This window comes from Melampsora larici-populina (genome assembly GCF_000204055.1).
Source record: "Melampsora larici-populina 98AG31 unplaced genomic scaffold MELLAscaffold_10, whole genome shotgun sequence".
Taxonomy (NCBI): Eukaryota; Fungi; Basidiomycota; class Pucciniomycetes; order Pucciniales; family Melampsoraceae; genus Melampsora; species Melampsora laricis-populina.
The window spans coordinates 275,775-293,954 of record NW_006768774.1 but is presented as its reverse complement, the minus strand read 5'-3'; the positions used below and the strand labels follow the sequence as shown (position 1 = coordinate 293,954).

The following is an 18,180-nucleotide window of genomic DNA, read 5'->3' as shown; positions in this document are numbered from 1 at the left end:
GGATATGATCCCTTTCAGTTTCTGTCTTGTTCTGACCTCTCTGTCCTTGCTTTCTTGACTGTTGTTTTTGTTCCTATCATCTCATGTTCCTGAGGTTATCTTCTGAAACCGCAACAATGTGACCCGCCATTCAATGAGCTTGAGTTTATACAGGTAACGCGCACGCCAGTAGCCTATAATCAATGATCAACAAAGTCAGAGTGCACCAACAAACCAAGTGTTTATGCATACCGAACTTGAATTCTTGGTTTTATTTGAAGTTTGGGCACCCTCTACATAAGTTGGTTGAAATGTCAAAGTGAGAAATGCAGTTTGAGAATAGTGTTGAAGCTGAAAATGTTGATTTGCACTTGGACTTGGATCGAGTTCCAACCTCAAGCTAGTAAACTCAGCAAGACTTCAACGATACCTCATCAGTCTAACCAATCCAATGATTCTCAAATCAAGAAATCAACTAAACTGCTTCGCAAATCGATTTAATCAAACTCGTCGACTCCATTCATCGACTTCGAAAATGACATCAACAAGCCCAAAAGAATTAACCCAATCAATCGAAGAATGGTTCAAAGCACCACGTTTCAAAGAAACCAAACGAACCTATCCAGCTTCCTTGATAGCATCAAAACGTGGTGCACTACCCGTTCATTCCAACAGTTATGCAAACCTGATGTCACGGAAACTGTTTGATCAATTAACAGAAGCAGAAAGAACCGGTCAACCATTGCTTACAATGGGAGCATTAGATCCAGTACAACAATCACAAATGTCAGAACATCTACCATTAGTTTATGTTTCTGGATGGGCGACTTCAAGTACATTTGTATCAGGTTCCAATGAAGTAGGACCAGACCTAGCAGATTATCCTTATACGACTGTACCGACTCAAGTGGCCAGATTAGCAAAAGCTCAAATGTTACATGATCGAAAGAAATGGGACGAAGCATACCAATTAGGAAACGAAAAAATCGAAACAAATCAACTTAAACCGATCATAGCAGATGGAGATACAGGTCATGGAGGATTATCATCCGTCATGAAATTAGTCAAATCATTTGGAGAATCAGGTGTAGCAGGAATTCATTTAGAAGATCAGTTACATGGAGGAAAGAAATGCGGACACCAAGCCGGAAAGGTTTTAGTCCCTATATCAGAACATTTAAGTAGACTTAGAGCCGCTAGACTTCAATGGGATATTATGGGACTAGAAAGCTTATTGATAGCTAGAACTGATTCTGAAAGTTCTAAATTGATTAGTTCGGATTATGATCCACGTGATTTTAGGTTCATACTTGGAATTGAAAATGGGGATAAAAAATCTTTGGTTGAGGAAATTCTTGAAGCTGAAGAACGAGGTGCGGCTGGAGAGGAAATTGATGAGATTGAAAAGAAATGGTTAGAAGATGTGGAATTAGTGACTTTTGATGAAGGTATATATGCGTTATAGATTGAATCTTCACTTTCAGTACTGATTAATGTTTCACGATTTGCTATTTCTATAAAACAGCTGTCGAACGAGTTTTCGAAAAGAACGGATTACCCCCTTCAACATACAAGTCCTACCTCAACAAAATCCAATCGCAAACAAACTCGCACACGAATTCACTAAACATAGCCCAAAGTTATTTGCCTTCAAATCCGAAATTTCCACTACAGTGGAATCCACATTTACCAAGGACTCGAGAAGGTTATTATCGATTTAAAGGAGGATTGGAAGCAGCATTATATCGAGCCATTCAATTTTCTCCATTCTCTGATTTGATATGGGTTGAAACGAAAAAACCAGACTTGAACCAAGCTAAATTAATTGCTAAACATATCAAAGAGCAATTCCCCAACAAGTTAAGTTCATTTCCCTACCCCAAAAAAGAACTTGAGATTGAGATTGAATGGAATTGGTTTTTTGGATTTGATAGATGGTTAGTTTATAACCTTTCACCTTCGTTTAATTGGTCTGAACATGGATTTTCAGATCATGATTTAAAATCATTTGTATGGGAACTTGGAAAAGTTGGCTTCAATTTACAATTAATCTCCTTGGCAGGATTGCATTCCACTGCAACAATGACCAGTTAAGTTTTCACCGCAAAAAAATCAATTCCAATTTCAAAAAACTATCATTCAAGTTTTGATGTACTAATTGAGGATTTTGGGGGCAAATAGATCAATTAGCTAAAAGTTTTCAAAAAGATGGGATGTTAGGTTACGTTAATTTGATACAAAGAAAAGAAAAAGAAATCGGTTGTGAAGTTTTAAAACATCAAAAATGGAGTGGATCTGAATATATTGATCGAATTCTCAATGGTAAATTATCATCATTTTTATCAATTTTGATTCTTTGGAGAAAATCAAGACTGATTTTGATTTTGGGATTTGGTTTCTGTAGCGGTTTCTGCTGGATCTAGTTCTACTGCTGCTACTGGTTCTGATTCAACTGAGAAGACTTTTTAAATACGTGATTGTAGAAATAATATGAATTTTCTTACCTTTATTCACTTGCAAGTTGATTTGTAAATTAGATTTCTAATCAAGTTATCAAGTTTTCAATTCTTTTTGATCGCCCTTTTTTCCATGTAATAGTTACACTCTTTTTGCAAGTCTATCAAATAAATTACAACCTAGCTATTGACAAAAGTTTCGACAATGAGTTCGACCTCACTATCACAATGACCGCACTCAAATAACAATCAAAAGTAAAACTCAGAAAATTACTTGGCCACAAGTTTAAGGAAACACTTCTTGGATCAATGATGATGCACACCACGCAGCATACGATCAACTTATAACCAACCCTTCAAAACTAACAGCACAATCACACACGATATGATAGGAAGTCCCAAAAATTATACAAGATATGATAGAGAATAGAATAGGATTTGATTCCTCTTTAAAAATTACACACCCCCATCTATTATGTACGTATCTTCCCCCTCGTCTTCCACCTCTGCATCCACATCCTTTCGCTCCGACCGGCATTCATGTCTATCTCTCCGATCGCGCTTGTCATCAAATTTACCTGATCCTATTCTCTTTCCGGTTGCGCCAGGGCGAGCTTCGTTTCTCTAATCTGCTTCAGTTCTTCTCCACTTTCTCACTCCCTTGATCTCAATGGTTCAATATCAATTGTTTCCTCTGATGCATTTCATGCTTGATTCCCACCTTGTCACTTTGATTGTAGATTTTCGACTTTGACCCTTATTCTTTCCTTCTTTCATCTTTCTCTTGACATCTTTCATACTGAGATCATCATCTCTCTATTTGAAACTTTGCTAATTTTATTGTTATCTTGATATCTGCTACTTCATCAGCATCAACCTTCAAGTTCTGATCATCAGTTCAATTCCAATTCCGATGATGCCCTTTAACATTGACCTCGAGCACAACGTAAGTCTTTCAATTTATATTCTCCACTTTCTTATCTTGAAATGAATGAAGCACACTGAATGGATGTTTTTTTACCTTAACTTGATCTCTACCCTTTCTTTGAAATTATCCTCGGACCTCAGGTGATGTCGATATGAAATCTAGTCACGTTATCGTTACGGCTAGAAAGCACTTCCGAGATCGGAGCCATGAATGCGTTAAGTTAGGTTCCTCTCGCTACAAGAAATCTATAAGAGCTCCAGTCAACGACCTCTTTGTCCTCCTCCTCATCGTCCATCTTAACCATCTCATAAACCAAACCTCAACAATCACATTGCCTCGTTCAGACGATCCAAAAAAGTTCCTTATCATGCTTTTATTAAAATTTATAATTGCTGCTGTCCTAGCTGGTCAGTTCGCCCAAGATCTCTGATATATAATTTATCTCCTCCTTCATACTAACTTCCCTGTCCACTTATACAGTTACTATCTCCAGCACTCCCAACGAAAAGGACCTCACGTGAGTGGAGTGTTTGTGTTTCCATATACTCAGATCGCGTGCTGATAGGTCATATAATCAACAACAGTGCAACTGATACAATCTTAGAAAGACGAGCTATGGTGCTCAGGGCCTTGCAAAAGAGGTAAGTTGAGGCTCCACCCATAGTCTAATCCTGCACCTCAATTTGATGAATGATGTGAATGTGCTTTTCCGTTCAAAGAGAATGCGAAGGCTGTGCCACTGGGGGATGCGACCACGGGCTGTGTAAATTAGCTTGTTGTCAATGAATGAAAATCGTATCGTATACGATTGCAAAGAAATGATGCAAGGTGACTGTAAGGTTCGTGAGAACCTTCACTGGGGGTCCGGATAAGTTTCCGGCTCGACTTCTCGAGAGAGCACTAACTAAGAACTTCGTTATGTTTTGATTACGAAACTAGCTCCAGAAAGTCCAAGGTTAGCTCTCTGAGGAGTCCTCGAACAGATATTACTTTTGCTAAAAAGCTTGGTCAGACGAAGAAAAAATAAAATAGAATTAGACCCAGATTTCACCGCAGCAGTCACAACGCAGCAGAGAGAAAAAAAATTTAGGGTGCTGTCAGCTGTGGTGCGACTTCCCTTCCATTCCAGCCTTTTGATCACCCCGCTACCGCCAATATTTTTCATATTCTCCAAATACGAATCAACCACTTCGCTTTCCTCACTGAACCCAACCCCTCCAATGGGTGGTTTCCGGAAGTATTCACCCGACGTGAAAGTGCTTGCTGTTACCTGGTCTCTCAAGGGTCTTCCAAGGACTCTGATCCGACAGCGACTTCGCAAATCAATATCTCGCCAGTCACTCACCCGTTGGACCGAGCTCTACCGCCTCACCCGCGCTGTCATACGTGATCCACACACCCACCAACCACGTGGCCGACACCAGCACTTGAATAACACCGACCGCGAATTCATGGAAGTTTTGGTTAATGAGCAGCCAGCACTTTTTTTGGATGAGATTCAGGAGAAGCTTTACAATGCCCATGGAAAGATGCCATCAATCAGCACGGTTCATCTCGAGCTCCAGTCCCGTCTTATGATCAGCTTGAAGAAGGCTTGTGTTAGTAATGTTCGCAAATCTGTGCGACCCAAGTTGTTATGGGAACGTGATATGATGGGATACCCCTCAAACTTCTTAGTATTTACTGGTAAGTCAGATTTCTCTCATGACCATTCATGGGTACTGATTCTCCCTTACCCAATACTTGTAGATGAGAGCGCTATCTGTGGTCGAGATCTCTTGAGAACTCATCAGCGAAGCAGAATTGGAATACGCACCACGCGCAAGATTCCCAAGATGCATCAAGGCCGCTATTCTTTGCTCCCGGCCATCAGTTTCAATGGTTTAATCGCTCTTTCCGTGCTTGAGGGACCTGTGAATCGAAAGCGATTTGAAAGATTCCTCAAATATACCTTGGTAAGTCTGTTCCCTTTTTATTCAATTATTCAACCAATTCCTGACCTTAATTTACTGCACAGCTTCCCCGCATGAATCGCTTCCCAGCCCCAAATAGTGTACTAGTCCTTGACAACGCGTCGATTCATTGTGGTGGATCGATTGCTGATCTCTGTAAGGAAAAAGGTACACTTTGACGTTTCAATTCCTGCCATTTTTCTCTTCATCGTGATTCATTCAACTTACTGACAATGCCCAATATCAAATCTAGGTATTCTTCTTCGATATCTACCACCATACTGTCCCGAGTTGAACCCCATCGAGTTTGGATTCAATGTCTTAAAATTTGATGTCCGGAGATCACAAGTTTTAGTAACTAGGTCAAATCCAGTCAAACGAATCCGAAAGGCAGCTCACAAAACCTTTACAGCTGAATTGACACACAAATTGTACTATCATTGTGGTTATTGGATGTTTGAAGAGGACCTTGATCATGTAGAATAGATGAGTTGTAGATAGAGAAGATCATGATTGTATAGGAATAAGAAAGAAGAAATCATAGATCAGATTTGTGTGAAGATCGAAATCGTTCCAATTCTCTTCATAGGATCCCGAGCGATTCACATGATTTCAATCTCGTTCCAAAAAACAAGTCTCTAGATTACATAAGAGAGCTGAGATTGTTCACAATCTCTTCTATAGGAACATCGGAAGGTTGATTGGTTTTAACCAAGAAAAACCAGTTGATCATTGGATTATCAAATTCTTCAATAAAAAAGTGATTGTTTTTCGTCTTGTTCATAGGACCAAAGACAAACTGAAAGGGTTTGATTGACTTGTTTTTAATAACATAAGAGACAGCTTGAAGACTACCAATCCATCATATCACACCACAACCATCTCAACATCAAAAGAAAATCCATCAGAACAACATCCTGGCAGATTCTAAACAAGAAATAAAGGGTTCTACTTCAAACAAGTGATCGTTTTAAAACAAAGATCTCAGTCCTTCATCGAAAGGTTTCTTCTCTAACAGATTTCAATCCATGAATCCTACTGAAATCATAGTGATCGATCTAGATCCAACTCGAGAAGCTTTACAAACTATCGATCAACCACCAAATCAACTTAAACCTACATTTGGATTGTTTCTTGATCTTTCTCAACAAAAGTCAGTTTTGATCGATGATTCTGACAATCTTGATTACCTTGAAAACTCACTCAGATTTTGGATATATTTCATAAGAAATTCAATCTCTTTTGTTATTCAGCAGAGCTTGGGACTGGACCGGTTGAAGAATGTAAGATACATCTCATTCAACTGGCCCTTTTTCTCACATTAGGATGGTAGTTGCGAGCTCGTTAAAAGCTTCAACATCATTTATTTATTGCATTTGTTAACAGATGTTCATCAGCAACATGTGAGGAATCCAAACAGTGCAGAGAGGAGAGTTTCATGCCACCAATGACTGCTTTCCTTGTCGAGCTGCATTTCGTTTCTTAGTCTTTGAGAGCCTATATTTCCGAGCATCGTTATAAAGTGTAGTAATCATGACCTTGGAAAGTCCTTGCTGGATCAAATCTTCTCGAGGTAAATCATCTTTATTGATTGATCTATAGTCGGTAACATCAGTATCTTCAAAAACTTTGCGGATTTTTGCCTTTTTTTCTTCTGGGAAAGTGCAGAAGTTGAGGAATCCGTTGATTCCGTTTGGTTCGTCTGGATCATGTGCAGTGGGTGGTGAAGATGAAAGAGGGGGAGGGTGCTCAGGCGAAACGGTTTGTTTGTGAGAAGCACGAGGTGTGGTGGGATCTGGCGAGGCGTGGTTGTGCGCTGGATTTCTTTGAGGTGGCCGAACTGCTTCCCCAACAGCTGCTGCAACACCAACAAGAAGATCTTTGATAGCAGCAGGCGTGAAAGAATTGGTGCTGTTGCTTTCTGGGGGCACAACAGTTGGTTTACGAGGGTCTTTCGCTGGCTTTTTGACCAAGTCGTACTTGAAATGAGCCGGAGGATTATCAATATCAACATCATCGTTGTGCTGGGAACAAAAGTTAGCGCATGTGGGTGACCAGTTATGTAAAAATGATGCTAACTCACTCGGAGTTTGGCCCATTCTTCTGCTTTTTCGAGTGTCAAAGCAAAGTATCGGGTGGAGTCTTTTGGATCTATGACAATAGGATACTTGGTGTTGTGGACACCATCCATCACGTGGTGGTCAAGCAGCTCATGGCAAAAAGCAGCCTCAAGTGCAGCACCTGAGTCTTGAGAATTCTCAGATGCACAATCAGACTACCGAGTTAAATCAAACAAAAGCAATGTGAGTGAATGAAATAGAGGGTTAGTTACAAATGTTCTGACCTCTTCAGAGTCAAACATATCCTTGTCAATTCCTTTGCCGATCTGTCGTTTTAGCTTGCGCTCAGCTGAGGCAGCAATCACCTCGGTACGTGCAGCCTGAAAGAAATAACTGTAAGAAGATGGTTTGAATTTCAAAAGGCTCAAGAAGTAGAACTCACCGCATTAGCTTGAGCTTTGACTTTGTTCGGATGGGGCACAAGATAAGAAATACCAGACTCTCGACCAGGAAAGAGGGCCTGACTTTCTTCAACCCATGTTTGGACTGTGTCTAAGTTCAACTCAACACGGCGGTCTAATGTCTTTGGAAAGTTGGAAGACTTTTTGATGTAGAGGGTCCACACTCCGGGGTTCTTCCTGCTGTTTGATGAATGAAGAAGTACTTTTTCAATGGATTTTTTGGTTGCATCGCTTTTGGCAAGCTCCATGCACTTTGCCTTCAGACTGTCTATATCAAAACAAGTGGCATGCCAAGGTACTACACTTGAAGTACATGCAATTCGTGTGAAGCCTCCTTTCCCCTTTTTGTCAGGAACCCACATCTCACAGTCAAAAAAGAAGGTGTATGCGTTATCGTCTTCATCAATTTGTTCAGCGTCAACACTGGGATGTGGGCTCTGTGAATGAGATTGAAGGAAGAAAAAGCTGTGAGCTTCATGAATAGTGATAGTGTGAAAAGTTCAAAAACAGCATACCATAGCAATCTGATCATCTCTCAATCGGGTAGTCACACTTTCATGAGGCAATGAATCTGGTTCAGAAGAACGGTCCAGAAAGATTGGGTTGATGTGATTGTTCTCCATGTTGCAAACTAGAGCACGTAAAAGATTAAATAGAAGTCGTTGTTTGACATTTCATCAGGCACAATAAATTTTTTAAAGAACATGTAAAATTGAGAGGCCTACCTAGAGCACACAAAGACGAGATGGAAAGGGTGAGGACACAAGACCCTTTCCACGTGAAGCTCTAGGCAAGTTTATATACAAAAGTAGCTGACAATTGTGTAAGAGCATATGAGAAAAGTGGTAAAGATAGATCATCAATCATTGATCACCAAACACCAATGACTGATCTTTGTGTGGTGAGAACAATCATCTGGATCGTTGTTAGAAAAAACAACAGAAAATCAATAAGAGATATGTTCACAGCATAGCTTGACTAACTTAACAAGATTTTGAGACCATTGAAACAATTCAACATCTCAAACCCATCTTGAAAGAGTGTGGGAAGGAAGAGCTGGCGAGGTGATGGTGAGACCAAGCTAGGTGAATTAATCACTGATCTCAGACTGTAATGTGAGGATGGTCATCTGAATCACACGATATGAAAAGGTTTTTAGAAAGCACACCAATAGATAATGAATAGAAGACATAGAGTGACTTACCAAGAGTTTGACCAGCTCATCTTGCAAGAGTGTGGGAAGAAATAGGTGGCGAGGTGATGGTGAACTAAAGGTGGGTGATCAAAAGGCTGGAATGGAAGGGAAGTCGCACCACAGCTGACAGCACCCTAAAATTTTTTTCTCTCTGCTGCGTTGTGACTGCTGCGGTGAAATCTGGGTCTAATTCTATTTTATTTTTTCTTTTTCTGACCAAGCTTTTTAGCAAAAGTAATACCAAGAAAACAACTATATGAAATAATGAAAAAGGGTCATAACGTACCTAGCTCCAGAAAGTCCAAGGTTAGCTCTCTGAGGAGTGAAGACTTTCCGAAGCCGGGCAATGACAAGAAGATATAGTGAGACCCGCATAACCCCATGCTTCCATAGCCATACTGGCTGTACATATGTGTACTCCTTACACCCTCCCCTCCTAAAAATAATCCCTCCTATTTGATGTGGGCCTTTTGGACACAAAATAACCAAGAGAAGAAAAAAAAAGAAATTGAAGAAAAATTGGCATGACTCGCCCCTAAAATTTTGACCATAACACGTCCTGAGAAAAAGAAGAAAAAAAATTAAAAGAATATGATTCTAAAAAAAATTGAGAGAAGAGAAAAAAAAAGAAAAGGTCATAGCTTTCGTGATGAGATAAGTTTCAAGTGAACATAAAATAGTGCATTGTTTTATTGTTGATGTGACTTAAAATTGAATTAATGTATCAGATAACTCTTGAAGTCTTGATGTGAATTATATAATCATGTGAATTCTTGATGTTTTGCTGTGTATTGCTATATCTCGATTTGATCCTGTTAGGTAGCTCGTGAACCTGTTATTTAGAAAAGAATCCTGCTTGCCAGCTATTTCTTGAACAGGAAGGGTATATATATCTGTAGCACACTCACATTGCGGGGGTGCTAATGTATCATTCGATACACACCCCCTCGTCAGTTGTCCTAGCGTGCCCCAAGGGCTCCAATTTAGGACCGGTTGGGGTTGTTTTCGGCAAAGACGAAGCCATCCCAGTGGCTGCAATCGACACTTCTTGTCCCACACATGTATTTAAGGCCGTGGACTCGAGTTCGATGCTGTTATCAAGGAGAGGAGATTGCTTGCCAATTTTTTCATTGACTAAGGGAGAAAAATTCGTATCGCACTCACATTGCGGGGGTGTTAATGCATTACCTATAATGCGCACCCCCTCATCAAGTTTTGTAGCGTGCCCCACGGGCTCCATTTTTGGACCTTCGGGGATTGGTTCCGGAACCGACAAGACCATGCTAATGGCCGCAATGTCCTGTTCATCACCCTCGACAATGTCATGATGATAGCGCTTCAGTTTTGAGATATGAAAGATTGGATGAGATGAGTTGTTGGGTCGTAGTTGAAGACAATAGTCACGGCCGCCATTTAGGACTTCTTGCACCTGATACGGTCCATCGTAGCGAGCGCGAAGTTTACCAACTCCACGTGATGGTCCTCCCACTATTTGTTGTCTATCAGTACTGTCTATCAAGACTTGATCCCCCACTTTCAGCTCTTCACCCATCCGGCGGCGTTTGTTGTATTGCACGGCTTGGTTCACTCGACTGCTCCAGAGTTGATCTCGCCAGGCAGCCCAATCCGATTGACGTCGTTGGATCCAAGACTTCACATCGTGATCTTCGTTGTCGAGTGGTTTGTCTATTGGGAATAGTCGTGGCATACGGCCGTAAACGAAAAGGAAGGGTGACACGCCTGTGGCGACGTTGATCGCCGAATTAATGGCGAACTCGGCACTGGGCAACGATTCCAACCACTTGCCATGTTTATTAGCCGCTAAGTGTCGTAGGATTTGTCCTATAGTCTTGTTTGACCTTTCGCTACGCCCATCCGCCTGTGGATGGTAAGAGGTCGAAAGATTGACTTGTACACCTAGCAGCTCATGTAGTCGTCGCCAAAACCGAGATGTCCATGCCTTGTCTCTATCACCAATGATAGATTCAGGTAGGCCAAAGATAGATGACCATGCGTTGAACAGACGCGTCGCTGATCTCTCCGCTGTGTCTCGTTGGGAGGTCGGGATGAGTCGTACGAAGCCGGTAAGTCGACACGTACATGAAAGGATCATGTCGTACCCAGAGACTTTAGGGAACGGCCCAATGAAGTCAATCGCTATTGATTCCATTGGCCTTTGTGGAATAGGATTGGCTTGAAGTTTCCCTGAGATCGTCGTAGTCCGCGCTTTATTACGTTGGCATGAGTCGCACGACTTAAGCTGACTTTCGACGTCCTTCGTCATACTGGGCCAGAAAAAAGTTTACCGTAATTGAGCCAACGTCTTCAGGGGTCCTAAATGACCCAGTGCATTGTGAGTTTGTTTGATGAACTTCTCCTGTAGACCTTTGAATCGGGGGACAACTAGTCGTCCATCTAAGTAAAGCAGCTGGTCTTTGATGACACAATCCTCGCGCAAGGGTAGCACCTTTTCGAGCTTTGTACAGAATAGATCTTGATCGTACCCGTCTCGAATTGTTTGCAGTTCATCTCTGCTCAATTGTGATTTGATTTCGCAAGGCGCTAGGTCCTCTTTCCTCGACAGTGCGTCGGCGACTGAGTTGTCCTGGCCTTTCAGGTAACGAAAGTCCAGGTCGAATTGCGACAAAGTCTCTAGCCATCTGGCCTGGCGTCGACTTAAGTTGCGCTGAGTTAGGAGTGTCGTGAGAGAGTGATGGTCCGACATCACGTTGACCTTCATGCCGAGTAACAGGAGGCGCCATTTATTCAATGCGTTGATCACGGCTAATAATTCCTGCTCGTGAACAGGGTAATTCTTTTCAGCTGCGTTCATTGTTCGACTCTCGTAAGCTACCGGAGACGAAGTGTCCCACTTGTCACCTTGGAATAGCGCTGCACCTAGTCCACTCCCGCTGGCGTCTGTGAACAGCCAGATTGGTTCCCCGGACTCGTAATCCAGGTTTCGTAAAACCGGCAGTGTAGTGATAAGACGCTTGATATTGTTAAAAGCATCTTCTTCAGCTTTTCCCCAACAGAAGGGTTTACCTTTGAGATTCGTGCTTGTCAATGGCGTTAGGGTGTGTGAGCCTACTAGCGTCTGTTGGGCTAGTAGATTCAATAAAAAGAGGATAGAAGTTTAAACAAACTTCTACTAGACTCGTGGGGATTAGTATCCACGAGTTTGAGCGGGTAAAGACGTGGGCGTAGGAGCTTTACTTGGAATAAACAAGTAAAGACTCCAGTTAGTTGACCTTTAAACAAAGGATTTTGCCCAGGGATTTTGAGTTAATTATTGTCCTTGCAATAATTAAAAATAAGAGCAACTGACGCGCAGTTCTCAATCCTAATTTGATCCTCTTCTTATTCAAAGAAAGGTCAAAGAAGGTGGTGTTAAAATCTTTTATAACACCGGGAACTTTACACTCTGACTAATAGAGATTTCCCCGTAGATTAAGAGTTTCTTATATCAGATGAATCCCAAATCTGATATAAGCAGCACTCAAGGACTACTTCCTTATACGTAATTCCACCGTATGGATATTACGAAAACTACTGATTAAGGAATCTAATCAGACAGAAACAAGGGTTGATGCGCACACAATATAGTCAACAAGACACAAGGTTGAGGTTTCAAGGTTCGTAGAATCAAGCTTTTAAAGTTTGTAGATGTTAAACAAAGTTTTAAAAGTTCTAGGAAGATGAAGTGAGCAATTTGTAATGGTTGTTGAATGATAATGTGATGCTTCAAAACTGGTGGGATCTCCAGGGTTTATATAGTCTGAACCTTGAGTATCCTTGGACTACAAGTGCGCACAAATTGTGGTTCTAAGGTTAGGTTAATTACAGTAACACGGTTATTATTGGGTTATAAGTATATTTCACTTGTTACATATGTGTTACGTCTGTGAAATATATGTAGCTTTGGTTCACATGAAAGTTGTGTACGTACACACTCTTTGATGTGAGTTTTGCACATGTTACATATGCCAATTCATATGTAACTTAACTCTTGAAACTGAGCCTTGAGTTGTAGTTGCTGTTTTTAAGGTTTTTTAATATATTTGTTGCCCATTGGTACGCTGGTTTAGTACTCAGGGCTGACAGGGTGCCTACGTAGTGAGATAATCCATCGATGAATTTCTTCATCCATTGGACAGTCCCCAAGAACTTGAGGAGTTGTTTTGAGCTCGAAGGTGATGCCCATTTGGATACTTTTTCCACCTTCTCATTGTCCGGGCAGACTCCTGCTTGACTGATTTTGTGTCCCAAGAATTTGATTTTTCGTCGAAATAGTTTACTCTTCTTGATTGAACAGTATAACTTGGCTTGTCGCAAACGCTCTAGGACTAGTCGCAGATGAGCTTCGTGCTCCTCAAGTGTTTGTAAAAAAATGACAATGTAGTCAATATAAACTACACAGATTTTCCCTACTAGATCTCCCAAAATTTCTTCATTACGTGCCTGATGAGTAGCTGGTCCGTTTGTCAACCCCATCGGCATCACCGTCCACTCGTATAGTCCCCACAGTGTCTTCACCGCCGTTAAAGGTATGTCTTCTTCTCGCATACGGTCTTGAAAAAAAGAATTTGTTTGATCAATAATTGACCAGACTTTCCCCGTTGCCACGAGCCGTACCGCTTCGTCGACATTAGGTAGAGGTGCTCAATCCTTCACTGTGAATTTTTTTAACGTCCGGTAGTCGCACACCCATCGTGGTAATTCAGCCGGATCCTTCTTTGGTATTATCATGGAAGGGGACCCGTATTGACTGTGAGATCTTCGCAGTCGTCCTGCCTTCACATGTTGATCAATTAACTTACGCCACGCGTCTCAATGTCGTTGAGGGTATCCATACTGTTTCTCGTTAATCACTACATTGGGATCAGTAAGAATAATTTTATGTCTTACCTGTCGGAAAGGATCAGGCATTCCGTCAGGAAAAACCTCTGGCGGTGCCTCTTCCCCTTCTTCAACAGGGGGCAACTCAGGTGGGAATAGGTCTTCAAACTCTTTCAGTACCTTGTCTTCTCTCTCACTCAATTGCTGCACGTCACTCAATTTGTCTATGTTTTCAATTGCGCATAATAGCCTTCAAAATTCAGATTGCATCCCTTTCTCATACAAAACTTTTCCACTTGAGGTGTGAACAACACAACGTCGATGTACCGATATATCCAATTTGAATTTAGACAAGAAGGGTGAGCCCAGTATCATATCATACGTTGATCCTAACGGTGCCAACTTGAAGAATACCGCGCCGAATTGTATACTTGGTTCGTCGCTTTTCAGGTTAGCGAATACAAACTCGGTTAGCACCACAGGCTTGCCCTCGGTAGCGACGGCAAGGCGTACCTCAACCGGTGAGACCAATGGGCGACGAGGAATGCGTAAACTACTTGCCACCTTCTCTGACAGTAGATTCGTCCCGGCTCCTGAGTCGATCAAGGCGCGAAGAGGTTTGCCATTACATATTAGTTCTAATATGATTGGGGATTCAGGAGGTTTTGCTACGCACCCTGCTGCCATCCCGACTTCTGCTTCAATGCTTCTTTGCAAGACATTGTCTGCTTCTTCATATGCGGCGATGTCTTCTGCCAGGAGGTCCGGAAATTCTTCCACCGCGGCAACTCGATACGGTGTAGTGGCTGGAGGCGGACGACCCGCTGGTCGTTGAGTGGGCGCTCCTGGTGCTGCGGTTGCATTAGTGACAGGTGGCGTACGTCGAGGTCGTGGACCGGGGTTGAAGTCGGCAGGAACAGATAAAAATCTCGTGTTCTTCTTGTTACAAGACGGGTTGTTACACTTTTCCTTGCACGTGGCGCAGATGCCCGTCCTTCGTTGGTATTCATAATAACGCCATGAGATATCAGCACGCTCCTCATCCGAACGTTGTCTTGGCTGAGGCGCTACTCGACCGGTGCTTGTTGCTGTGAAACTCGCATTCGTCATAGATTGATTCGATCTTGACTTGACAGAAGGGTCCGGTATCAAGCGACTGTTGACTAGGAAACGCCAGATGGCGTCGGCAGCATTTTTAAAGACCGGGAAGGAGAATGGCCGTTGAAGTAAGTGTCCCTCTTTGGCGATAAGGTCTCTGAAGAGCTGAGGCGCTCCCCAGGTAATGTACTGAGCCAGATTCACATCGTCAACTTGACCAAATCGTTTGACTAGGCGGTGTAAAGCTTGAGCACGAATCACGTAGTTGTCAAAGGTCTCGCTAGGTTTCATTTCCAGACGGCGAAGTGAGTCTTTGGTATTGGTCAGCCAGGCGTATGGTAAGGTTCCCATCGCCATTGCCTGCATCGCACCTTCCCACGACTGCTTCTTGATTTCTTCTTTGTTCGACTGATACCACGCTGATAATTCTTCGTTGTTCAACAAGGAGCCTAAGAGTTTCAATTTCTCTCGATCTTCCACGACGTTCTTGATTTCGAACGTCTCCTCGATAAGACTTTGCCAGTGAAATAGGTTGGCGGGCTTCCCGAATTTTCCAGTGAATTTCGGCAAGTCACTTAGCTTTACTCGATCCGCTGTGGTTGACGCAATGAGTTTGTTGCTTGCAGTGTGTTGAGTCACCGGCTGATATGGTTGTCTAGTGGTGACTGGAGGTCGAAGGTACGGTTGACTCGGAGAATACAGGGTTTCCACAGGCGATGGTTGAGCCGGTGTGGTAACAGAAACGGCAGGAGTCGATTGTCGTGGTGGTAATCCTGAGGTTGTCGTCTGAGGAGCGATTTCCTCAGCCCAGCTTACGTGTCGGTGAGTCGCAAGATTGTTATCGCGCTGATTGTCATGGTTGTTTGCAATTTTCGGTTCTTGCTTCCCCTTGTTATGGTGGACAGGTCGTGAGTCCCGCGGTAGTGGCGATGGTGATGTAGGAGTGGTGTTCACATATTGGTTAAAGGTATTCGAGCCTTCAGCTTGACTGATCTCGCGGGTGCGATCGGCCTCTCCCGCATCGTTCTCAATAGACCCAGGACGACTCCGTTTGGCTAACAATTCTCGTACCATTCTTTGCAAGTCAGCTGTCTCTTGCCTGGACTGGTCGAGTTCAGCCGTTTGTGGTTCCAAAGCTTCAACTTGCGTTCGTAAGTACCTGATAGTTTCGCCGTCCTCTTCCCTTGACATCGTGTTGGTGGGCTCAGTCGTACTCGTCAAGGCTGACGTTACACCAGTGAGATGTTTCCCGAGCGGGGTATTATCCGGTAGGTAGCCTGGTGGGTGTGGCGTGTCCGTATTACCGTACAACTTCTTGAAATGAAGGTCAATGACAGTTCTTTCGGGTGCCGATGGTGATATTTCTATTGGTGAGAACTGTAATTTCTGAGAAGAGGATGACTTGTCTTGCTGGAAAGATGAAGCGTAAACTACACGATCGGCCAACGCCGCTGGCGATGCCTCTGGTCTCCAAGAAAAATTGGGAGGTCTACCGGCTGGTGGGCTTTCGAGTTTTGTCGTAGTGACCTCTTTGGTTTTCTCTTTTCGTGCTTTTCGCAGTAGGATGTCCGGGTCGTCGAGATAGTTCTCAGGTTTCTGTGACATTCGATTGGCAGGTGTGATCAGGGATGCTCGCGATAGAACCGGTATCGACGATGAGCTACGTATGACAGAATTCGTTTGAACAGAACGTTGAGATTCCAGAGACGATTAAGGTTGACAGACGAAGAGAAAAAAAAGGACAGATTGACAGGTTATCCTGGAGGATAGGATTGACCGAAGGTTGTGAGATAGTATGAAAAAAAATTGTGGTTTTAACTTTTTCGAAGTGATTAGTTAAAAAAAGTGTAAGGTTCGTGAGAACCTTCACTGGGGGTCCGGATAAGTTTCCGGCTTGACTTCTCGAGAGAGCACTAACTAAGAACTTCGTTATGTTTTGATTACGAAACTAGCTCCAGAAAGTCCAAGGTTAGCTCTCTGAGGAGTCCTCGAACAGATACCAAGAAAACAACTATATGAAATAATGAAAAAGGGTCATAACGTACCTAGCTCCAGAAAGTCCAAGGTTAGCTCTCTGAGAGCATCTCCAATCGTCGGGTTAAGTCACAGGATTAGTTAAATATTTAACTAATCTTTTTCAAAAATTCACAGCGGTGAATCTTTAGGCAAGGGTTAGTAAACTTTTCTTTAAAAAATCTTCTAGCCGGGTTAAATTTAACACCAGCTAACCCCAGTGTTACTTAACTCAACTCACACCTCACCTCGCCCCTCAATCCAGCTAGGCCCACATCTCCCATTCAGCTCAATCCTCATCCACCCCGCTCACCGTATACACATCCTCAACTGTGACACCTCCACTCCAACATAAAATTCTACTCGACTCCTCTCAACCCTCACTCTCCACAACACTTTAGTTTTTAACTTGCTTTGGATGGCTGAGATACCACTCGATGATGCACCTCAGAAGAAATCTCGAGCGCCCAACTGGACAACACTTGAAGACAAACAGTTGGCCTTTTCGTGGCTCGCAATCAGCGAGAACGCCGAAACTTCAAACAATCAATCTGGTGCCGAGTTTTATCGCAAGGTGACTGAGCATTATAACAATGCATCCACGGTCCATCGCACGGGTCAACAGATTCCGAACCGGTGAGTGAATCTGTATTTGTTTTGACTTCCTGACCATCTGCTGATTCAGTATTCTCTCGGCTTAGTTGGAAAACTCTGAACACCTCTACAATCAAATTCTCGGGTATATACGGGTCGATTGAACGAAACCCTCCTAGTGGAACCGCCCCCAGTGATTACATGCGCATAGCAAAGAAGACCTATCAAAATCAAACCAGCGAGGTATTCAAGGATGAGGCGGTGTGGGAGATCTTGCGTTATGTTCCTAAATGGGCCCAAGTTGCCAATCCAGTCAAGAAAGCTTCAGTTGGAACTTCAGCCTCAGGTGTCCACCATCCGATCATCCATACCGGTTCAACACCACCACCCCCTTCTTCCAACCCTCTTGAACGTCCTGTCGGCCAAAAAAAAGCGAAAAGACGACGCAAGGAGGCTGAGTTAGATGTCGAACGGACTGAAGAACCCAAGCGGGCTTCCGACATCCAGGAACAAAAGCTTAAGATGTTAGAACATGGTCAAAAGATTGCGGATCGTGCTCTTGAGATCGATGCTGAAGCTAAGAAGAGCCACGCTTATTATGAAGA

At 42.8% G+C, this 18,180-nt stretch overlaps 3 protein-coding genes across 3 annotated transcripts; 2 read left to right on the top strand and 1 right to left on the bottom strand.

Moving 5' to 3' along the window:
* Positions 1 to 389: 389 nt before the first annotated feature.
* Positions 390 to 2,617, top strand: MELLADRAFT_55473 (uncharacterized protein; the record flags this gene model as incomplete). Its single annotated transcript, XM_007407912.1, has 5 exons — positions 390 to 1,427; positions 1,505 to 1,838; positions 1,914 to 2,068; positions 2,161 to 2,301; positions 2,384 to 2,617. The coding sequence occupies 5 exons, from the start codon at positions 515 to 517 to the stop codon at positions 2,446 to 2,448; spliced, it is 1,608 nt and encodes a 535-aa protein (XP_007407974.1).
* An 897-nt stretch (positions 2,618 to 3,514) lies between these two features.
* On the top strand, positions 3,515 to 4,149 carry MELLADRAFT_104565 (uncharacterized protein; the record flags this gene model as incomplete). The annotated part of the gene is made up of 4 exons (XM_007407913.1): positions 3,515 to 3,770; positions 3,844 to 3,880; positions 3,948 to 4,004; positions 4,083 to 4,149. 4 exons carry the CDS (start codon positions 3,515 to 3,517, stop codon positions 4,147 to 4,149), a joined length of 417 nt encoding a protein of 138 aa, XP_007407975.1.
* Positions 4,150 to 15,603: 11,454 nt separating this feature from the next.
* On the bottom strand, positions 15,604 to 16,159 carry MELLADRAFT_104564 (uncharacterized protein; the record flags this gene model as incomplete). Its single annotated transcript, XM_007407666.1, has 2 exons — positions 15,604 to 15,633; positions 15,785 to 16,159. The coding sequence occupies 2 exons, from the start codon at positions 16,157 to 16,159 to the stop codon at positions 15,604 to 15,606; spliced, it is 405 nt and encodes a 134-aa protein (XP_007407728.1).
* Between the last annotated feature and the right edge of the window lie 2,021 nt (positions 16,160 to 18,180).